Here is a 24,713-nt window from a genome sequence, read left to right as displayed (position 1 = left end):
TCACTGTTATGTCAATGGCCTTCAATTTAATTGACATGTGTACGTCGCTTGTCTGCTAAATGAATGAATGTGAATGTAATCTTTACAACTCATTTGAAAATGTGTTACAAGGCATAGAAAGTCCTCACTTTAGATAAGCTCACAAAATATCATTAACTAACCACTTGTTACCCCTGAGTTAATCATGAATTATAGTATTAGGAAGTGGTTTATAAAATATGTATCCTCACCCTAACTAATCATTAGTGCATGTGTATATTGCATAATTTATAAGTATTAACAATAATTCATCAACATATTTTAGATATAGGATTATTTACTATGAACAAACCATTGATAACTGTGTGTACAAATACTTTATTTATGAGAATTAACATAGGAACAATGCTTTACAAATGATGAACAAAGCATTTTGTAATAGTTTGCAACTGGTTTATAATAAGAAAATGATTTCATTATAAGTGGTTGTTTCATTACTTATTAAGTAAAAATCATGTACTTACAAACATATTTTTTGGATAGGCTTATTTACTATGAACAAACCATTTATAATTGTGTGAACAAATGCTTTACTGATGATAAATTATGTATGAACAAGAAATTACTAATGATGAACAAACCATTAACTAATAAGTAACAAAGGCTTAATGTATTGTGTGTAGTTATTATAAAGTGTTACCAAGTATGCAATAAATTTCAAGCATTACTTCAATAGATAGATAGATAGATAGATAGATAGATAGATAGATACTTTATTGATCCCCAAGGGGAAATTCAAGGTCTCAGTAGCATACACATCACACACAACATGCACTTACAGCAGAAAAAGTAATATACATTAAAAAAAAACACTGTACAATAGAGACAGTAGAAGATAAACATGATACTAAAATACTAAATACTAAATATACTATATAAACTAAATCAAATATCCACATAGTGTGCTAAAGGATGATCAAGCATGACAGGGCAGTAACCCTGAGCCTGACTGAGACTGAGCCTGTAATTCAGTGTGCATTGTAAGGTGCTCTATGAGAGTGAGTGTCATGGTGATGGTGCAAATAAGTAAGTCCAACAGTGCAACAGTGCAAGAATAAAGTCTAGAGACCAGCATAAAATAAATATAAATATGGACATATAAGAGAATATTGTATAATGTAGATAAGGTACAGTGGGTCCCAGTTAAGTTTGGACGGGTTCCTTCATGAATCACGCACCCCATTTTCTCAGCAGAAATGGCACAAACTGCAGTTGACACAAACAACCACAAGGTGTCACTTGGGAGTTCTGCCACTACTATTTTTGATGCGACTTGACTTACTGCTTCCATGACGCAGCAGGGGCACGGGAACTTAAATTGATCACGGTAGTTTAAGCTTACACTTGACAAAACATTCTAATATGAAAATGTAGATGCAATTGTTGTAAAATGGTGCAGCTTCTTTAAGAAAGCACTGTGCGCAGGGATGGAGAAAGAGAAAGCGAGAGGGGATATGTGTGTTAGATGCGTGTGGAAAAAGTATGTGCTGTTGAGACTGGAGCGAGTCATATTCAAAATAATGCAAAAAATAAATCCGCAGATAAAACCAATTATCCTCATTCATTGCAACCTCAGCATGCCTGCTTGCCGATGTTCAAACGAAAAAGATATCAAAGCACCTTTTGCGATTATAGCCTGTACACCAGCAATTGTTGAACATTTACCTGTACAAGTACATTGACAGTAGCCCAGCCTAACAGCATGTTGTAGGCCTACTGTAAAAATTTCACTTAAATTGCAACCGCAATATGCCTGCTTGCCGACGTTCAAACGACAACGAAAAAGATATCAAAGCAACAAGAGGGTTGAGTCTGAATGACATGAGTTTTTGAAGTTAAGAAATATTTTCGTATAAAAAAATGGTCATTCTTCAATCTCCTTCACTGACGCCTATGGAAAAGGCTTATGTGCAGAACATCACAAAACGTGCATATTTTTGTTTTGCAATCATTGTAGCCTACAGTTGTAACAGCGCATAACAGTCGTTTTACTCCCCGTATGCGCTCATTATAAAGAACGTTTAACGTGTCCCAAAAACAGCTATCAACTAATCACCAAACATCTTATAAACAAGTATTGCCAGGAGCAACACCTTGCAAAAAATGATAACAATAGGCCTAGGCCTTTATATGGCTCTGCTCCTGCCTAGATTCGAACTCAGAACTGCCTGAAAGTTGCAGACCTGTTCTGGAAATACGCGCATTAACCCACTCGACCGTCAGACAACGCTATCTGCTTCGAGTAGGCCTATTGGGTAGGACTGTAGCCTACACTGGTTGCTGTGGCACAGTCTTGAGTGACCGAATTCGTTTTCCTTTGTCATATGAATGCTGTCATTTTGCTGTAGGCAAAGGCTATATTTAACATCGTTAGTGTAGTAAAACAAATCAGAACTATGGGGGGGAGGGAATCATAAGACACAAATATATTTTCTTGATATTAAGGCTGGGGAAGGTCCATTTCCAATGAAATCATTCCAGGTAAATTTGGGCTAGCTTCAAGGCTTTGTAATTGGTATTACATTTTGATAGAAATGTGATTGAAATACACAGAGGTTCATTGAAGTTCCAAATTAGCACATTTTGCACAAAACAAAGTGCAACTAAAATATGGACATAATAGTATTTAAGTAATTGTTATGTTTCAGGGACCTTTAAGCAGTAAGCCCTGTGAGGCCGTCAGTTCCATGGATTTTAGAACAACTGAGGGGCATTATTATGCATGACATGAAGCAGAGTGCACTGAAGTTTAATTAATTGGGTTAAAAAAAACAAAGCATCTAGCACTTGCTGAAGTGCAATTAACATATTATTAGCACACATATTTCCATTTGGTACACTTCTTTTCCACAAGGGTACAACAGACATAGAGTAACTTTTGAGATATTTTTAATTGAAAATATTTAGGGGTTGCTGTCAAGTTCACACTGTCCATATACTGAAGTATGTCTGTAATACTTGATTTAGGCATATGCAAAGAAATCTGCTCTTAAAGGGGGTCTTGATAAGACAGTGAGCCTTCGGAAGGAAATGCAGGAGATGCAGGAATGGATCACACAAGCTGAAGAAGACTATTTGGAGAGAGACTTTCAGTACAAGAGTCCTGAAGAATTACACAAAGGTGTGGAAGAGCTGAAGGTAAAACACACAAAAGCTGCATTGTAGTATTCAGCAAACATGAAACATGAAACTTGGTGGACATGTAACCCCACTAAACTTTTACGTTTGGTCCCTGCATGCACAAATACACACACACATGTGGGATGGAGTAGGAGATCTAGAGAATGTGCAGGATCGAATGGCACACCAAACAAATTCTTTCCAAAAAGCGCTCACCCTAGTGATTACCTAACATATCAATTTAAACTAGTTGGCAAGGGGGTGGGAAGTCGAGATATTTCCCATGGTATATGCAGTTATTTGGGATTTCATTTTCTGTCACTATTAACTTTATAAAAAGAAAAATCTAATTTTAGTTACATTCAAGCCTCAAGGATATGGCTCATTGTTGAGTTCAATTGTTTTGTTATATCATATTTCATATCATTATGATCATATTTATCATATCATATTTGCTCACCTTCAGGGTTCACTTTCGATAACTACAGGTGATCTGTATCTTACTGGGAATGTACTGTACAACCCCAAATCCGAAAATGTTGGGACGTTGTGTAAAAATAAAATAAAAACAGAAGGTAATAATATTCTAGTCCCGTAAACGCAATTTCACCGTTTTAGCAGCAAAAAAGACATAGACATGTCAAATGTTGAAAATGAAAAAAATGTACTATTACATGGAAAATATATAACTTTGAATTTGATGCTAGCAACATGTTTCAAAAAAAGTTGGGAAAGGGAATGTTTACCACTGTGCTGTTTCACCTCTCTTAACAAAATGATGAGAATGAAATGTTGTCCTATTCCTGCCCGATATAGGATTTCAGTTGCTCAACAGTTTATTCTTAATCTTGTTTCATTCCACGTTGCACCTAATTTGACAGGTTTGGACTGCAGACAGGCCATTTTAGCACCTGGACTCTTCCTCTATGGAGAAATACTGTTTAAATATGGGCAGAATTATCTTTTGCATTGTTTTCCTGAAATATTCAAGGTCTTCCTTGGAAAAGACCTTGCCTTATATGTTGCTCAAAACATGTGTACATTAGTGCTGTCAGTTAAACGTGTTATTAATGGCGTTAACGCAAAGCCATTTTAACGGCGTCATTTTTTTGCCGCGAGATTAACTTTCTTTCTTTGTAGTTTTTTCACATGCTGTTGCAACAACTAGTAACGTAAGAAAAACTACAACACCACACCGGATCTAGACTGGAAACAAAACAATAGGCACGCCGCACACACTTGTTTAAGCTTGCGAGCCGGCCAAAGCCGTGGCCTACTGGTTAGCGCTTTGGACTTGTAACCGGAGGGTTGCCGGTTTAAACCCCGACCAGTAGGCACGGCTGAAGTGCCTTTGAGCAAGGCACCTGACCCCTTACTGCTCCCCGAGCACCGCTGTTGTTGCAGGCAGCTCACTGCGCCGGGATTAGTGTGTGCTTCACCTCACTGTGTGTTCACTGTCTGCTGAGTGTGTTTCACTAATTCACGGATTGGGATAAATGCAGAGACCAAATTTCCCTCACGGGATCAAAAGAGTATATATACTTATACTTAAAGAGTAGTAGGCTAACGCATTAATTGTGTGCTGCCAAAGATTTTTTATTCATCACTTGTTCTGTTATCAACAATCCTCTTTGGCTGCTACTATTTTGACCCTTTAACTGCCAGATACTTCCTAGCAAAGATTCTAAGAACTTTGCTTCCTAGTAGGCTTCTGCCTTGTCCTCCTTCTGTAGTCATGGAGATAATAAACCCAACGCAGTTCTGAACTCCCAGTTGGCTGAACGGTGTTTTGTGGACACCAATGCCGACATGAGTGTGCACTCTGCTTTCGACATTCAGTTATATTAGATTCCATTCTTCTCAATACAACTCCCCACACCAGCATTGCACTTTGCCGCCGCGTAAATCACAATCAGTTCTATTTGGTCGACGCTGCCCCATAAAATCCATTGTTCATCCAGTGTTTACCAGCTAACTTCGGCGCTGATGTGTGTGGTAAGTGACAGTGCACAATAGACTGTATAAAATGGCAGTGCACTCATGTCGGTGCCAGTGTCGGCTTAGAAATTAAAATGTCACCAAAGCACTTCAAGTTTAAGCTTTAATCTAGCCTAAAAGCTAAACATTGTTTACACTCACACTGTTACACGTGAACTGAACATGGAGATAGGGACTAGGCTATTTCTGTTTGTTAGGCCTATGCACTTCATTGAAATGTGCTGTAGGCCTAAGCTACATTTTGCACACCTGTACACATTTCTCAATATGAAAAGTTCCTTATTTTCAACTGAACTCAAAGATAATGAATATAGGCTATGGAGTATTTTCTGTTTGTTAAGCCCTTTATAATGTGTGTACATTTTGTGCATGCACTTCTGCTGTAGCATTTATTTCAGTTTATATTAGTTATATTTCTGAAGAATACATTGTGTGGTCTGCTGCACATCTTTTGAAATTTGATTTGAAATAATCGGTAACACTTTACTTGACAGGTGAGTTCATAACACATTCATATCAGCTGTCATAAACTGCACATAAAGCATTCATGACTGTTTCATGAGACATTCATACCAAACCTTTCATGAATGTGGAAGACAGAACGACGAGAACTTGTCAAAATAAAAGTCCAACATCGTATTTGTGTAACCTGGATACCATTAATTTAAATCTCTCCAGCCTTTGTAAATATTCCATGAATATCTTATGAAGTCTACATCGAATGTCACTTTACTATACAAGTTGTGAAGTATTCGTAATCACTGAGTTTAACACTGGGAGGTAAACTAGCATACATTCAGCTGACCTGTATTTGTGTAACCTGGAACGGTTGGACATTCCCAGTAGCAAAAGATGAGAAATCATCTGCAAGGGTTACATCAGAAAACAAATACATTTTTATGTAGCAAAAATTATTTGCTTGAACATGTTCTGTCTTTTTGGCACTGGAGCCCATTGACTCAGATGTGAAGTTCTCGTCGTTCTGTCTTCCACATTCATGAAAGGTTTGGTATGAATGTTGAGTCATGTCTCATGAAACAGTCATGAATGCTTTATGTGCAGTTTATGACAGCTGCTATGAATGTGTTATGAACTCACCCGTCAAGTAAAGTGTTACCAAATAATCAAATAGATCTACGTCTTAAAGTTAAGTTAATAAAGTAACTTGATTTGCTTTCATTTGAATCCCAATCAAGATACTTTATATTGTTAATATGGACTCCTGGAAAAGTTCAGAAATGCAAAATAATAGAATTTTAATCATGTGATAAAATGTGTGATTAATCACAATTAACTATAGAAATTCAGTGATTAATCGTGATTAATCATTTGTGAATTGAGTATCAAACTTTGCTCATAGACAATGATTATCAAAGGTTTTCCTGAGCCCATACAATTTTCTTTACAGAAACAGGTCTGGTTTAAATGCAGTGCCATCTGAGGTCCAAAATACCTTGGCCATCCAATATTGTTTTTCAGCTCTATCCCTTGTTTGCAAAGAATTCTCTGGAGTCTTTGAATATTTGTAATGACAACTTGACATTAACGAGGATGACATTACCAGAGGTTGTCTTTGTCATGACAACTTGACATTAAATATGTTTGGAGTGTCCTTATTAAGACAACTTGGCATTAAACAGGATGACATTACAAGAGGATGTCTTTGTCATGACAGCTTGACATAAACAGAAAATCTACCTCTTTTTGTATTCATGACATGTTGACATAAGGATGATTATAATTAGATGTGTAACAGGATATTTCACAACTGACTGTCATGACACCATTATGACAGTGTAACAAATACATTATTTGACCTAAAGGAAAGTGGTACCCTTTTGATTTGTCAGTAAAGGTGCTCTAAGTGATGCTGGGTAACGTCATTTCTGTTGACTTTCAAACAAAACAGAGAGCTAGCTCGCTACTTCCTCTCCCTCCCTCCTGTGCTGCTCCCATGCAATTGAAACTCTCCTAGGCACGCATTTCGTCTGTGATTTGCTGGAATCGTTTGTTATGTTTTTATGGGCTAGGTTTGCCCAGGTTGTTTTTGTTGCCGTTTTTTAAGACTGGGCTGTCCACAGAGATCGCAGTTTTTTTTTTACTGTGTATTCAGGACACAGACAGCTAGCGGTTGTTTAGGTGATATTTGCAGTAAGTGACAAAATGTTTTAGCCTAAAAAACACATGGCATCGCTTAGAGCACCTTTAAGATATCATGAAGAATAAGAATAGCTGTCTTGACATCAATATGACATTCACTAGCTCACATTCCTGAATTTGCATAAAGATATAAAAGCATAATACTGTACATAAAAGCATAATATAAGCATGTTTGGCGAGGTCTGGCCATGGTCCTGAAGGGCTTCACAAATCGTGCCCCCTTATTCTTTAACTATGGAAGACGGGAGGCGTAAGGGGAGGTGGTGGGTTGCAAGCGGAGTAACACTGATGCTGCAACTTCGGCAGGTAAACTGTGAATAAATAACCTGACTGATTGAAGAAGGAGGCTTGGCAAATTCAGTCACGCTCCTCCCGAACTTCCGTTTGTAAACGCCATGTGTAATGAATACATTTGTTGACTTAAAGTAAAGTGATACCATCTTGCTTTGTCTTTTAGATTTCATGAAGGATAAGACTGGATATCATGACACCATTTTTTATTGATTTTCTTGAGGAATCAATACAATTATACATTACAGGTATAATAATCAATTAATCACCTCACCCACCCAGAAAAACCTCCCTCATACCCACCCTTCGCCAGCCTATCCCATAAATTTACCAGACAATAATAAGTCACATAATACAAGTATAAAACAACAACCAAGAACAAACAAAACAAAAAACAAATACACATACAAAGACACATAATGCACATGTCGGGGGGGGGGGGGGGGGGGCTTTGTATGCTCTCATAGTAAGTCAAAAAAGGGGACCAGGTTCTCTCAAAACATTGTATGGAGCCTTTCAGAGTGTATCTGTTTTTTTCCAATTTCAGAAATGACATGGTGTCTCTAATCCATCTGCTAAATCTGGGTGATATTTGTTCCTCCACATGAGAAGCATCTGCCGTCTAGCCAACAGAGAGGTGAAAGCTATGACAACATGGAATTTGCCTTTCAGAGAGCGAGTTTCATCAGTAAAGCCAAAAATTGCACAAATTGGATTTGGGGGGGTGCTCACACCACACATTGTAGAATAGGCCTGACAAATGTCTGTCCAATATGTTCTAAGATGCGGGCAGGACCAGAACATGTGTATGTGATCAGCTGATTGACTTTTACAATGTGGACAAGAGGGGTCAACATCAGGAAAAGTCTTGGCCAGTTTGGCCTTAGTCCAGTGTACCCTTAAAAGGATTTTGAGTTGAATCATGACACCATTTTGATGTCATTAAGATATCATGAAGAAATGCCATCGCACACCAAATTAGCTTTCTAACACATTATCATGGGAAGTAAAAATCTTTGGCTTGTTTTGTAACATGATGACCAAGATCAACACACACACACTCTGTAATCAACATTTTATTCCCAAGGTTTTCACTTGAAAAACATTGAACAGAAACAGTTTAGAAATTAAGTAATCAAAAAGGTGCTGAAAAGGTGCTAATCAAAAAGGTTGTTCTTATCCAGGGCTCTACACTAACATTTTTTTTCAGGAGCACTTGTGCGCCCAAGTGAAAAAATGTAGGAGCACAGACAAAAATTTGGGCACACAGTCAGTTCTGTACTTAACTTACACATAATAACATTATACTGCAGCTAACAGTTAAACATGCCAGTGCACCAATTGCGAATATTAAGAATGACTGACAACATTTAGGCTACAGGAAAAAGGATTTTAAAGATCAGTGCCTACTTTATATTCAGTCTGTTCTATTTTCCTACATTTTGTTAATGTAAAATAATATAATACATTGCCATATTTGCATTTAGCCTGTTTATTAAGTATCCTGTCTAATTTATTTATTTGTGAATCCATCTATAGCTAATCCAAATATGCCCTCGGGGACCTATCTGACAGCATACTGCCTAATACTACTACATTTTCTCTTCCACAAAACCCAACATAGGCTAATCAAGGATATATGTTTTATACTTAGTTATGTTTTATAATTATTTTTTATTTGAAATATCTGCATTGATGGGGGCAGTAGGCAAACGTTAGGCCTACTTTCGTTTTGCACTTCAGCTTGTAATCGGTGTAAACAAACAAGCATGCGTGGTAGCGTTCTACCTTTGAATAAAATGGGAGTATTACGGGAAGCTACTTTTGTGCCTGTTCGCTACAGCTATATTTTGCATATTGCAGGCAATACGTCAACTGGGCTAAAAGGCATGTTAGGTTACCTTTACTTCTCTCACTGCATTCTCAGAATCTCATCCTGTTCCTCCGACATCCGATGAATTCGGTGGATAGAAGAACTAATTTCTTCAATCTTTGCATCTTGGCTGGCTAGTCTAACTTTCCACTTTTTCTGCATGCTCTTGGATTTGATAGAAGCGACTACTAGCGAGTCACAACGCGAAACTGCTAACGTTGATGGGAGGTGTAGTTTTTATGCTGCATTCGCGACGTGATTCTATGGTTTGCACCAGTAATGTTTCTTGATGTTGTGGTGTATTTTGTAGACAAACATTGACATGGTTAGAAGTCATTCGCACCAGTGCGCCTAAATATTTTGCACTCGCACACCATCATTTTTACTCGCATGTGCGAGTGAAATGGGCGCACTGTAGAGCCCTGTTCTCATCTAACTTAGCTTGTAAGTGATGGGCAGGAGGTTTCCTGCCTTTTTCTTGGGTTCATGTGTCATGACAGTGTCATGTGTTCATGACCCGTGTTGGACAAGTTACTCCAAAACCGTAACTTATTACTGTCATTTCAAAGTAATTTGTTACATTCATAATTGTGTCATGACATCCAGTCTTGCCCTTCATGATATCTTAATGACAAAGCAAGATGGCATCACTTTACTTTAGGTCAAAGAATATATTCATTACACTGTCATATTGATGTCATGACAGCTATTCTTATTTAATGCCAAGTTGTCTTAATAAGGACACTCCAAACTAATTTAATGTCAACTTGTCATGACAACGACAACCTCTGGTAATGTCATCCTGGTTAATGTCATTACAAAGTTAGTTGTCATTACAAAGACATCCCAAACATTAAATGTCAACTTGGCATGATCAAGACAACTTCTGGTAAGGTCACTTTAATTAATGTGAAGTTGTCATAATCAAGACAACCCAAGCAATGTCAACTTGACAGAGTCATAGTTATGACAGTGTCATGTCACTCTTATGTTGACAGTGTCAAGTAAAGTGTTACCGAATATTTTAAAAATATTATGTACTGTAGATGATGAACTCCCCAAAGAAGCATTTAAATTACATTGCTTTATCATTTGTCCACACAGATTTACACAGAGTGATGAATACCCCTACATCTTTACTTCTAAGATACTCTGACTCTATGGGATGCTCTTCAATACCCAATAAATTTGACAGTTACCCTAATTAGTGGTGAAACAAAACCTTGGTTTTATTTATCATTACACAACTTTTCTATCATTTTGGTACCCCTGTCCCAAAGTTTTTTGAAACGTGTTGCTGGTATCAATTCACAATTAACATATTTTCCATGAAATAATCAAATTTGTCATTATCAACTTTTGATATATCGTATGTGTCCTTTTTGCAACTAAATATGAGTTTACAAGATTTGCAGATTATTACATTGTGTTTTTATTCGCATTTTACACAACGTTCCAATTTTCTCTGATTTGTTCAATGAGTCATCAAGTATCACAGTTGTAAGACAGCTTGTTGTATTAAAACCAACAAACTGGACACGCTAGCTTATGTATGCATTTTGCTTATCATTTGAAAGCTCTTGACTTTGAACAGTATGACAACCAAGGCCTGGTGTGCCTGCAGCCACAGAAACTTTAAGCAGATCTTGGCTTCAACGGTGACAATGCGACAAAAAGGAAAATTTGGTATATTTTTTTACACTGTAGGAATCACATACTACAAGATATATTCATACCAACACAATCAAATCCGTGACTACAGAGTTTTATTTTAGCATGGGTTTCCTCCGTAAAAAGAGGCCTGCATGTAACTTCACATCATGCATTTAAAGTCCTTAAATTCACCAACATATTTTGGCTTTATTTTTCTATCAAAAACTGACTCTTAACAGCCCCAGTCTTTGAGAAGACATGAAATGTCCACTGGAATTTTGTTTCTTTCTATTACACCTGCCAGGGAATCCTGTTATGTGGCTAAGCTGCTGCCTAGCAGGTAAAACACATTTAAATGGCTATAGCCTACATTTAAAACAATGTAGGCTATTAGCTAGAAATGATGCCACATGTCTACATTCAATATTTTAGCCACTTCGAAAGTTTGTTTAGATACAGTGATTCTGCCGTCATGGAAACGAAACATCACACTTCGGTACTCTATAGCATAGCCTTGAGGGCAAGCTCACTATGTCATAGTAAATTGTTACTTTAAGCCACTGACTAGGCTCAACATTATATTATACTTATATGTTATGGTGAGGAGGGTCCCTGCAAACAAAACAAAATATTTTTAACCTTGTTCCGATGGCCAAGATGGCAGCAAATAGGTACAACTGACTGCATCATTCCTTTTTTGTACCCCTTTTTTACACTTTAAAATACTTATTTCAAGTTCCAGTCAAGTTTCATTTTGGTTTGGTTTATGTAACACACCCTCATTCTTAGGGCCCTATGTTGACGATCAAAAATGCAGAGCATAGCGTATTCTTATCACGACGCAAAGTTTATTCCTATCTTACACTCAAATGTTTTGCCATGCCCTTCTCTTTTATTACACAATGCACCAAGGGGTGTGGCAATTAACAACATAAGGTGCGGTCTGGCGCGTGATCAAAAATCGCTATCTTACACCATCTAAAAGTATTACGCCAGTGACCAAGAAAAACCTGGTCTATAGCGAAAGGCGCATATGAAGCACAGCTGAAGACACACCGTCACAAGATGTAAGCAGCAACTCCTTTGCAGGATAAATGTCCTTTTGGATTTTTATTCAGTCGTTTGAACATTATTGTGGTAAGTGTTTTTTCAGGCTATGTTTTCGATGGTAACCCATTGTCAGTCAATAGTGAAAGTAATTAACTGTGTATAATTTTTTTGGTTGTTGACTATGACACCACGGTGAAGTTAGTTTCACTTTGCCTATGAGTTTAAATAATATACGAGTGCAGATATGTGTAGCCTTTACTCTGCTAGGTTTTAGTAAAGCTTGGTTTAGTGGAATACCTGTTCCATAAGGTCTCGCTTGCAAGCAGATTCCTTCAAATACGCTGGTGACCATCCAAATACCGATGCGCTGTTTGATGTTGTGCTGCTTGCTGCTTGCAGACGTCATTTTCATTGGTTTAAAGGATGTTACGCCCAAAACGCACCCATGACTAATTAAGAAACATAACAATCGCCTTTTTGTGCCAGGCGCCCGACGTTTGATAACAAAACCACCCCCAATGTAGACTGGACAAACCCCTACATTTATTTAAGCTATTCGCCAATGACCATGTGTTTTAAATCGCCAAGATAGGGCCCTTAGTGTTAATGGGAAGACCATTAATTCATAGATATGCATTAACACCTTACTTATCCCAAAACGAAGAAAAATTGTAAGGTGAGCCTCAACACAAAGGAAATCAGCTGGAATCATTTTAATTTTCTTTTTATTCAGCATCTCATGTCAACATTCTGTCTTATCCATCAGAGGGCACAAGAGGAGGTAAATCAGAAGGAACAGAAGGTGAACTTATTAACAGACACTGTGAACAGCTTTATTGCTAAGGCTCCTCCAGTTGCCCACGACTCCTTGAAGGCAGAGTTGGACATCTTGACAACAAACTACCTTCATCTGTGTAGTCGCCTTAATGGCAAAAGCAAGACTTTGCAGGTGCCCATACTTTGCTTTTCTCATTTCTGTAGTTTGATGTTATATATGTGAAATATGCTATTAATGGTAATAATACCCAGATATGTTAATGTGCTTGTTAGATATACATGCTGTCATTATGAGTACCAGTGTGTGTACCAAGATTTCTGAAAGAGTATTCTATGTTCCTAAGAACAGGAGGTATGGGCCTGCTGGTGTGAACTGCTGGCATATTTACAGCAAGAGAATGGTTGGCTGGATGAGCTGGAGAGGAAACTGGATGAGATGGAGAACATTGAAGGTGGAGTGGAAGAGCTTACAGAGACCCTGGAGGTATGCACTCATGCAGCCCTACTCTACCATAGATAATGGTACTGTCAGGGCAGATAGGACCCAAGCGCAAGACTCCTCCAGGCAGAATTTAGAAAAACACACTTTAATGACTGACAAACTTACTAACAGACAGAACTTTGACAGGGTAAACAGAGAGACAATCCAACAAGGAACAGAGAAACAGGAGGGTAAAAATATACAGACCAATTAACAGAAAGACAGAGGACTGGACGAGACCAACGAGACAATAACGGGGAACAGGTGTGGAAGCAGAAACGGAGGGAAAACTAACAAGACAGGAAGCACAGACCAAATAAGGAGATGGGGCGGAGACAAAGGCAGGTGACAGGCAGGTAAACACAAAGCACATGGGGAACCAGAGAAACACAGCACACGCAGGACACTACACAAAGTGGCCACCAGGGTGGCACAAAGTCACTCCATCCAGGCAGGATCCTGACAGGTACTCATCAGGTGTAGCTGTTTAGAAAATACATAATCCTCCCTCCCAATACCTTAAGAGATGCAAACTGCTGTGCAAACCACTCTTTCTAACAGGCCCCTCTTAAAAGCAATTGCCATACCACACTGTGAGGTGAGGACACTCTCTACAGTACTGCCGCACTAAGGCAGAAGATGGTAACTTCGATTTTGGCGAAAATTAGTTTTTTGTCAAGTTTTATCATGTAGACAAACATCAAGTTTCAATTCGGTTGTTTTTTTGGGGAAATAAGGTGATGTTTTTGCCGTAACTTCAAAAAGCTAAGGGGAAACTGTGGTGGAAGCCCATAACGTCAGATACACGCTGCTACTGAACACTTGATTGAAGTTATGGTGCGAAGTTACGACAAGCCGCCTTCTGACCGACCATCATCAAGTTGTATTGCCGTGCTGGAGTTATGTCTAGGCTATCTATGCATTATTCAATTAAATCACCTCAGACACACACTAACTTCAATAAAGTGTATGCAGTAGCCTACATGTTTTGCAGTGCTTGCTTTTTGAAACGTAGCCTAAATGCCAGGATCAAGGAATGACATGCTGGTGCATTAAAGATAGGCTAGGCTATCAAGATTAGCCTAGCTTAAAATCCTAAACTCCTAAACTCAACAACGTATTCAGTAACAAGCGGTGCATTAGAGCAGTGTTTCTCAAACTTTTTCAGACCAAGGACCACTTAATCAATAAAAAAAACCTCACGGACCACCTAGCTAAAAAAAAGAGTAGACCTACTTAAATAGTTACTTACACAATAGGCTTACTCACTGAGCACTGAGCCACGTTGCTTATTTTCTGTGCACCTTGCTTGTGTCAGAGGATTCATATGATTTAAACTGGCATAACTTACATAGGCAGCGTTGCAGAACTGTTTGGATTTACATACATGTTGGTTCAATATGGCAAACAACTCATCTATATTATATTTTACCACGTCTGCTCGCGGACCACTTGGGATAGCTTGCGGACCACCAGTGGTCCCCGGACCACACTTTGAGAAACACTGCATTAGAGCATGGCTTGTAGCCTAGGATATCTTAATTCACAGCCCGTAATACAAGGCTACATGTCAACTGAAAAAAAAATGTTTCTCATAGGCTAGAAATCACCATTGCATATATACAGTATTTATACAACCTCTGGTTATGTCTAACAAAATATAACAGCTGAATGAACATCCTCTATGAGTTTTTTATGTTTTATTTATCTATTCATGTAGAATAAGAATAACAAAAATGACTGAGACTGAAGTGTTTGTGTTGTTTTTACTGGTCCTGTATGATTTTTTTTACCAGGTACTGTATATTTATAGTTCATACTGTACTGTATGTACCATGTGCATTTCACATGTCATCTGTATGCAAATTCAATAGGCTTTGGAGATATTTGTGCGGGAGCACCCAGAGGAAGGACGCACACAGATCCAGGAGCTATCTCAAACACTGATTGATGGCGGGGTAATGGATGAACTCATCGCACACAAACTGGAGGCTTTCAACACCCGCTGGGATGAGCTGATGCAGAGGGTACTTTTGTATTTATTGAAAGCTAAAAGTCACAGTTACTGTTATGAGAAGCTTTGTACTCTCTCAGTATCACTATCTGATTTTTTTGTACTGCCTTAGTTATAAGTTAGTGTCAGCTGCTAAGCAAGGCATATAAAAAGGGAGAGTTTGGTCTATGGAGAAGGAGTGGGAACATGAGACTGTGCATGCTCTTATACACTCACTACATACAAGCTATGCACCCTCAAAATATGGATTCATATGCAAGTTACCTCAAAGAAGCACCATATTTTAAAATGCCCACCACACAAGGGATTTTGTTGGTTTGTTTACTCAGCATATGAAGTTAGCTAGCATGTTAGTAGATATCCCATTACCAACTGCGTTGTCTATTTTTCCCAGACAGTAACTTAGCTAGTTGGCAGACATCAGAAACATTACCAATGTGATGGTTACTCCCTTCACTGCAGCCATGCTTGTTACCGCCGACACGCTATCCGGAGAAATATGCTTTGGTCACCGCTATTGACCGATTTACGACTCCCATTGACTTCTATTCAACGTGTGTAAACAAAACGTCAATTATGTGCTTAAACTAACGCCGCTGACTTATGCCAGCAACCATTTCACTTTATAATAAACTACATTTTGGCACATATATACTGCAGGTATAACAGAATTTGGCTTAAGCAGTGAGGAGAAATTTTAAGCAAAATGTCAGCCCCTAAGATTGTGCCCATTGCTCAAATTTATGGTCGTTTAATGTCGGATGTCAGAGTAATTACATTCCAAAATGTACCTTAATGATACACCACAATTTATAAAGGAACGAAGTTTAAAAAGACACAATATATCAGATGGATTACACGAATAATTGACAAGGAAGTACAAGATTATTCGACTGTCGCTTCTTTTCTAATAAATATAATGGGCTACATTACATATTTCAGGCCACCAGATGGCAGCATGGCACTGCGCTTCAGGTAGCAGTGAAATGCAATAGCGCCATGAAATATTTAAAGGAACCATATGTAAGATTGTGGCCAAAACTGGTACTGCAATCACTTTCAAAATACTGAAGAGCGATGTATCCCCTCCCCCTCCCCCCTGACTCGAGGTTGCCAACCCTGATGGCGAAACACTACTGACTTCGTGATTAGTAGATAGGTGGAGGGTGGCGCATCAGGCCAAAACACAACATGACAATTACAAAACACAACATCAACATCAGTTGAGGGCTGCAACTTCACTTTTTAAATGACAATATCCTGGCCGGACTACTGTTGTCAGTGATATAAGTATTTGAAATGAACATGATTTCTTAATGTCTAGTGACATACCAGGGCCATTTTATGATTAATTGAAATATTTTTCTTACATACGGTTCCTTTAATTGAATAGAAAATTACGGGAGAAATCTTGCTTTTTCTTACTAATTTTTTGTGTAATCCATCTGATATATTATGTTTTTCTTTTAAACGTAATTCCTTTATAAATTGTGATGTAATATGAAGGTACATTTTTGGAATGTAATTACTCTGACAAGCAAGTGATGACGGCTGTCGAGGTGACCTATTATATGTGACTCATAGACAAGGGGGGAATGCAAAGAACTCTGTTATTCTTGCTGTATATATGTTGTACCAAAATGTAGTTTATTATCAAAGTGAAATGGCTGCTGGCATAAGTGTTAGTTTAATCACATAGTTGACGTTTTGGTTACATGTATTGAATGGAAGTCAATGGGAGCCGTAAATTGGTCAATAGCGGTGACCAAAGAATATTTCTCCGGATAACGTGAAGACGGTATACTTGTTGACGTGTGCATTTTTCATGTTTTTTCTTAACAGTCAGAATTGTGAGTTTTAATGCTTAGTAAGATGGGTTTTCAACTGTCAAACCTAGCAAGTAGCAATAGTAAGGAAGGCGTGACTTCCTGTAGCTGAGCTTCGTTATCTGCTATATGCCTGGTATATGTAAATTTGGGGGGCATCCCAAAAGTGCAGAATGTAATTGTTGATTCATGAATTGTGTATAGATTTTGACTGTCAACAGACAGATAAGCATTCACAGAATGTCCTTTAACTGGCATAGTCATGTGATGGCATTTATACATAATGCTCTTGAAAGATAAAAGGCTTATATGAGTTCAAGTCATAACACTGTACGAAAGCCACAAGGATGTGTAGTGGCATAGTCAGCATCTTCCTCATTTATAAAGGAGAGGAAATAGTTGAACTTGTTGATGGAACACAAGTTTTTGTGAGTATGAGACAAATTTCAGATATGTAAAGGCTCATTTAAGCGAAGCAAGTTTTCTTTTGAATGTTATTGTTAACTCGAGGTGATATAAAGACCAGTGCAATTCTATATCTAGTGCTATTTCTTAGGAACGGAAATGAAGAAGTTTCAGAAAAGGCGTAAAGTGGTGTAAGCGTTCAGCAGATTGCTGATCTTACTGATTCAGATTGTCACAGTCCAACAGGGGAGGGTGCATGATAAATGACAGCAGTTTCTACATAGAAACCATGTACTCCTTTAAATGATTTTTGGAAATGTGAGGCTGAACTCACTGTGTGTGTATGTGTGTGTTGTGTGTTGGTGATTTCGCTGGAGATGAGGGGTTGTGTATGTGAAAAAAGCTAATGATTATCAGAGCTAAAGATAGATTGTTAGCCTGAGGATTAGTCTCTAAGCGTGTGTGTGTGTGTGTGTGTGTGTGTGTGTGTGTGTGTGTGTGCGCCTGTGTGCATTGGGGGTGTGGTTATGCTTTGGTTTGTTGTGTTGTGAAGCTGGGGATGATGTAACTCCTAAGTGGAGAAGAAGCACTGCACTGGTCAATGAGCAGGTTTTTTCCTCTTTATATTGTGTAAGGTCTCTTGTGGGTCATACAGTGTTATTGGTTGAACAACTAAAGAAACATGAGGTACCCAACATTCCAGGTATGAACTATGATTATATTTGAGACAGAAATATCTTAGGACAAGTGCTCAGTGTGTGAACTGCTGGTGCGTTCCCATTACTCTGTTAGTAGACACCAGCTGTCAAAGTTTTTATGTTTGTATTTGTGGGTCTGGGGGGAGGGGATTTTGTGTATGAACTATAGTGACTCATGCCAATATTGGATTTGGATTGCTATGATTTCACATGTGTAATAGAATATTAGCCGTTAGGCCCTGAATTGTATCATTTCTGTTATTAGATGGTATATCGTCAGCAGGAGCTTGAACGCCGTATTCAGTGGACACAGGAAAATGATAAGACTCTGCAAAGAATCAACGATTCTCTAAACACCACGGACCGACACCTTACTGCTTACCTCAGTGATCATATTGATGCCGCACAAATCCCGCAGGAAGCACAGGTGAGCACATGTATTTTAGTGTGTCCATTCTTGTAAGATGGCTGATTGATAGCTGTTGAGATATCTGTTTAGTACATGTTTAACCCACCCACACATCAATAAATGCAAAACATATAAACTGATATAATTGACATATTTATTCATTTGGCTAATGCTTTTATCCAAAGTTACCCACTTTTCTTCATGTTTTACATATCCCCTATTTGTATGGGTCTCCAGAGCAATGATGCACTGTTCTATAAACATTTGGAAAAAAACTACCATACTGTATTTTGGCCATAATGTTCTCTTAAAAATAAACCTCCTACAGAAAATCCAGACAGACCTTGCAGACCATGAGGGGACTTTGAATGACATGAAGATGAGGTTGAAAGAAACTGAGTTCTCTGAGTGCATTAAAGGACATCTGGATGGCACATGCGTGAGTAGATTTAGGCAAAACTAGTTTTCACACATTTTAGCATCCTCAAACACCAAAATACCAACATGTAGAAAAAGCCAACTCTTTCAACACTTATTGAACTTAAAGGCGCTCTAAGCGATGTTACGTGGTTTCTAAGCTAAAACATTTTTTGACACATACAGCAAACATCACCTCACCATCCCCTAGCTGCCTGTGCGCTGAACTGTAAAATATGTGGTCTCTGTGGACAGCCCAGGCTTAAAAAACGGCAACAAAAACAACATGGTCCAGCCTGGAACATAAAAGCATAACAGACTCTTCCAGCCAATCACGGACATGATGCGCGTTTAGGAGAGTTTCAATTGCACGGGAGGGAGGGAGAGGGAGTAGCGAGCTAGCTCTCTGTTTTGTTTAAAAGTCAACAGAAGTGACATTACCCAACATTGCTTAGAGCGCCTTTAATCCAGTAAATGCATCAGTCAATAGGTCAAGCTGTGGTCAGGTCCATTTCTTTCAGCTTGGAAATCATTTAGAAAAAGGTTGTTTGAAAATGTTCATTTAGCCTCCACAACAGGCTATGCCAATGGATCCCATAATTACTATAATTTCCCCCCAATAACAATAGCCAAAAGAGATACTGGTCCAAGAGCAGGCCTGATGTGATATGTTACACCCAATAGTTGACCATAGCATTGATTCAGAGGCAATCAGCTGGTCTCAGTCAGTTGATGTCAAACCCTGCTATGCCTACATTTTGCTGTTCAGGGTGCCTTATTATGACCACCCCTAGCATAGCTAGCATAGCGGATAGCGGTCATATAGGTTTAGAGCCCCCCCCTCCTGAGCAAAGTACTTGAAAAAGTTGTTTGTAATCAGCTTACCTTCCTCAACGAAAACAGTATCCTTGAAAAATTCCAATCAGGTTTTAGATCAAATCACAACACAGAAACGGTCCTACACTGTAGTAAAAATAGTCAATGATCTCAGATTTGCTACTGACTTAAACAAAATCTCAACCCTTACTGATTCAAATCCTTCTGGATTTGAGTGCGGCATTCGACACCATTAATCATAACATGGCTTTGGACAAAAGCGTATCCATAACCATAATCATATCCATAACCATAACATTCTTATTCACCACCTTGTGTAGTGGGTAGGTGATAATGTTCTATACTGGTTTCAAACCTTCATTACTTCATAACATAAGATTTTATGTTAGTCTAGGAGATAATGTGTCAACAAAACATGACTTGCCTTTCGGTGTGGCCCAGGGGAGCTGTCTTGGTCCCCTGCTCTTTTCCCTATGCTTTCCTTAGGAAAAATCATAAGTCAGCATAATTAATTAGGGGCAGCCGTGGCCTACTGATTAGCGCTTTGGACTTGTAACCGGAGGGTTGCCGGTTCGAACCAGTAGGAACGGCTGAAGTGCCCTTGAGTAAGGCACCTAACCCCTCACTGCTCCCCGAGCGCCACTGTAGCAGGCAGCTCACTGCGTCGGGATTAGTGTGTGCTTCACCTCACTGTGTGCTGTGTGTTTCACTAATTCACAGATTGGGATAAATGCAGAGACCAGATTTCCTTCACGGGATCAAAATAGTATATACTTATACTTATACTTACTTACTTATAATGTAAACTTCCACAGCAATGCAGATGATACCCAATTATATATTACTGTGGAGCCAACTAATCTAGATGGCATGCTTAACCTCCATTAATCAGTGGATGAGCAACAGTTTTTTAAAGCTAAATGATGACAAAACAGAGGTACTTTTGGTTTGACCAAAATCAAAGCGAGACATCGTTCTTAGTAATCTTGGAAAACTGACACATCAGGTCAAACCAAAAGTAACAAGCTTAGGTGTCGTCCTTGATGCAGAGTTAAGCTTCAAGTCCAATTTCAGTAAAGTTACTCAGGCAGCTTATTTCCACCTGAGCTGGAACTCTGAACTCTGAACTCTAAACTTAGCTGCTAGACTTTTAACTAAGACCAAGAAGAGAGAGCACATCACCCCTGTGCTCCCTGTTACCTATAGAATTGATTTTAAGGTTATGTTAACCCTTAGAACCCGATTGACGCAAAGTGCGTCAACAAACACCCTTTCTTCTCTGTTACATTGCTCCGGAACTGTTCATCGCAGCGAGATGAAACCTTTATTGCATGACAGAGCAGAAGTGGGGCTTTCCAAAGAGACTACACACTTGTCTGTACGATCAAGTATGAAAATAAAAAAAATCATGAAATTAAATCAAATTAAATCATGAAATTAAATCAATATTTACAGTCTATACTTCTCTGCGTTCACCTGCGCACCCATTACTCTCGTTTGAATTACTCGCGAACCCGTGATCGCATCGATATGGCAAGCTTATCAGATGAAAGAGGGGACACAGGGCTATCCATTGGTACCATGTTTATCGATCCTTCTGACTTATAAAAACAGACGAAGTGACTGCAAAATAATAACGTCATGTCCACAAACCAACGCTGCACACCCATTACTCTGGTTTGAATTACTCGCGGACCCGTGATCGGATAGATATGCCACGCATGCCAGATGAAAGAGGAGACACAGAGCTATCATTTGATACCAAGTACATTATTCTGGGTTATAAAAAAGACAAAGTGACAGCAAAATAATAACTTCATATAGCTGGACTTACCTCACTTTTTTGTCTGTTCTTGTGGCAAAGCATGTTTATAATCCAACACTATCGTGTGTTTCTCTATGTTCATAATCCGGTTTTAAGATCCTAGCAAATTCCTGCATGGCATCCAATTCAAGGCTCACATTGCATCCCAATTTGTTCAACAAAGAAACATCTTTTTTGCCTTTACTTTGTTCATGGCAATCCAGTAAAAAGTTGAGAATCATTATGAGTGCATAGGCACGCAGGCTAACACGTAACCTCGGGTCAAGTCAGGTCAGATCAGTTCGTGTCACAGATATGGAGCGCAGAAAGGTCATTTTTCATCACTAAATAAAAAATGGCATTTATTTCCGTAAATCATACACCACATATTTCTGTAAATTGCTCAGCCCCAGAGTATCCCTCCATCTTTATAATATGCTTTTTATATTTTAATTCTCTAAAAATATAAATAAAAGCAATGCTAGTACTAATACATGGAATGATCTGGATAGTCTAGACTCTGCTGAAAAAAACAGTATATAATATGTGTGTGTGGCACTTACAATGACCAGAATAAATCCTTATGAATAAAGGTAGTGAAAATGCCCTAAAAACAGCTTAGGGTTCTAAGGGTTAATTACTTACAAGACTACGAAAGGCATAGCACCTTCATATATCTCTGAGCTTTTAATATCTTATCAACCACAAAGGAAACTTAGATCTTCTATGCTAATCCGTTAATTGTACCCAAAGTGCTCCAAAAGCAAAGTGGAGAAGCTGCTTATGCCCCAAAGCTATGGAACACCCTGCCTCTACATTAAACAGCAACATTCTTTAAAAAAACCTGAAAACATACCTGTATAAGAGAGCCTTTAGTTAACTCATCTTATCTTGTAGACTACTTTTTCAGATCATTCTACATTTGACTGCTGCCATTAGAGCTGCAGCCAGCCAGAAGCAGATGGGCTCCCCCTATTAAGTCAGGTTCTGCTCAAGGTTTCTTCCTGGAATATGGGAGTTTTTCCTTGCCACTGTTGCCATATGGCGTGCTTGTAGGGGGTTAAGGGTTAAGGCTGCCAGTCTTCCGGTCGTTGTGTTCCTTAAACGTCTGTATATAAATTCATATAATCACTAATACTAAGAACACACTAAAGCTAATTGCTTGGAGTCCACATCAACGTGTCCTAAGCATTTGTTAGCCTAAGCATTTGTTAGCAAAGCCTATATACTACTAAGTATTTCTGATATGTTGCTGATTGGATCATAAATGGCCACAGCAACAACGAGGAATGACTGATTCTTTTCTATTATTGTGTTACATGTTCTTTTCTATATTTCTGATATGTTGCTGATTGGATCATAAACGGCCACAGCAACAACGATGAATAACTGATTCTTTTCTATTATTGTGTTACATGTTCCAAATGTAAAGCACTTTGTATGAAAGGTGCTATACAAATAAAGCTTATTATCATTATTATTATTAAAAGTTGCAAGAGTAGGGGGGAGTAGGTTCAAGTGAAAATAAATATAAACATTATGCAGAAAAGAATTATGCTATGAAAGTGCTCCTGTAGTTCAAATTGAAGAGCAACACCAAAAATATCAAGGCCTTAATAAAGGCTATATCTGATGTTCATCCTCAGCTGAGCAGTTGTTGTTATCAGATATAATTTCATCACAATGTTATAGCTGATTACATCTGTGTGTGTGTGTGTGTGTGTGTGTGTGTGTGTGTGTTTTATACCATTTAATTCCCAATTCACTGTTATTCTTGCAGAAAAGGTTGCATGAAGTAAATGCAAAATTTAGGTTGTTCCAGAAGCCAGCCAACTTTGACCAGAGACTCCAGGAATGTGAGAATGTCCTTGCCGAGGTCAAGGCACAATCTGGTGTTTTTGCAGTCCACAGCATGGAACAAGATGTGCTGCAAGCGCAACTTGATGAGTGCATGGTGAGAATTGAGGATATATCATTAAGCACTACAGGTTGATGTGTAACAATGGGTAAAATATACTCTGGCATTCAGTCACATGACATCACAATATGTGACATTCAGTCAGTTGTATTTTGTTTCTGGTGCATCTAAAATTTTTGGGCTTTAAAAGTGAATCAATGCCTACCTAAGGCTTTACAACCAGTTAATAGTATACCATTAAAGACATGCATGGTCACATACTCTGTTTTTCCAATTTTGGAATGGATACTTTTTTATATTTTCATCTTATGTTATTCACTCAACAACCAGCAATTAACATACTGAACGGGTGGGTGCAAATTATTTGACTGGTAGTATACATTCATTTGCAAGTATTATATTTTATAAGTGGTTACATTATTCTAAAACATCCCCCTTTACTCAATCTCTGATCCTCTCATTCACACTCTCAAAACTATGAAATCCTCTTATTTCTGTAGAAGCTGTATAAAAGTCTCAGTGAGGTGAAGGGAGAAGTGGAAGCAGTGATTAAGACAGGGAGGCAGGTGGTTCAGCGCCAACAGACAGAGAAACCAAAAGAACTTGATGAACGCCTTACAGCACTCAAGCTTCTATACAACCAGCTAGGAGCACAGGTCAGTGTACAGCAGTGAATTACAGCAAGTAAAAAGTACATTGTAATGTTATGTATTGTTATGATGTAATTCTGGTGGGTTGATTAACAGGTGACGGAAGGAAAGCAAGAGCTTGAGAAGAGTCTGAAGTTGTCACGAAAACTGCGGAAGGAGTTGAACTGCCTGACTGAGTGGTTGGCAACCACAGATGCTGAGCTCACACGTCGCTCAGCAGTGGATGGGATGCCTAAAAACCTGGAGGCAGAACTGGCCTGGGCGAAGGTACAAGGATTCTTATCCCACATGAC

At 38.6% G+C, this 24,713-nt stretch overlaps 1 protein-coding gene across 8 annotated transcripts in view; it reads left to right on the top strand.

Moving 5' to 3' along the window:
* Positions 1-24,713, top strand: part of dmd (dystrophin) — a 481,347-nt gene that overhangs the window by 188,875 nt on the left and 267,759 nt on the right. For 6 of the 8 annotated variants that reach the window (XM_042077917.1, XM_042077916.1, XM_042077914.1 and 3 more), the window contains 9 exons: positions 3,007-3,177; positions 12,951-13,133; positions 13,311-13,445; positions 15,317-15,469; positions 18,651-18,812; positions 19,123-19,233; positions 23,633-23,806; positions 24,271-24,426; positions 24,517-24,687. In XM_042077917.1, coding sequence (XP_041933851.1) covers positions 3,007-3,177; positions 12,951-13,133; positions 13,311-13,445; positions 15,317-15,469; positions 18,651-18,812; positions 19,123-19,233; positions 23,633-23,806; positions 24,271-24,426; positions 24,517-24,687 — 1,416 coding nt within the window. Of the gene's footprint in view, positions 1-3,006; positions 3,178-8,155; positions 8,246-12,950; positions 13,134-13,310; positions 13,446-15,316; positions 15,470-18,312; positions 18,391-18,650; positions 18,813-19,122; positions 19,234-23,632; positions 23,807-24,270; positions 24,427-24,516; positions 24,688-24,713 lie in introns of those variants that run through there. The other 2 variants (XM_042077919.1, XM_042077921.1) reach the window with 2 other exon arrangements.

The sequence above is a fragment of the Alosa sapidissima genome, chromosome 22 (genome assembly GCF_018492685.1).
Source record: "Alosa sapidissima isolate fAloSap1 chromosome 22, fAloSap1.pri, whole genome shotgun sequence".
NCBI lineage: Eukaryota > Metazoa > Chordata > Actinopteri > Clupeiformes > Clupeidae > Alosa > Alosa sapidissima.
This window is presented reverse-complemented; position numbering and strand designations above follow the sequence as displayed.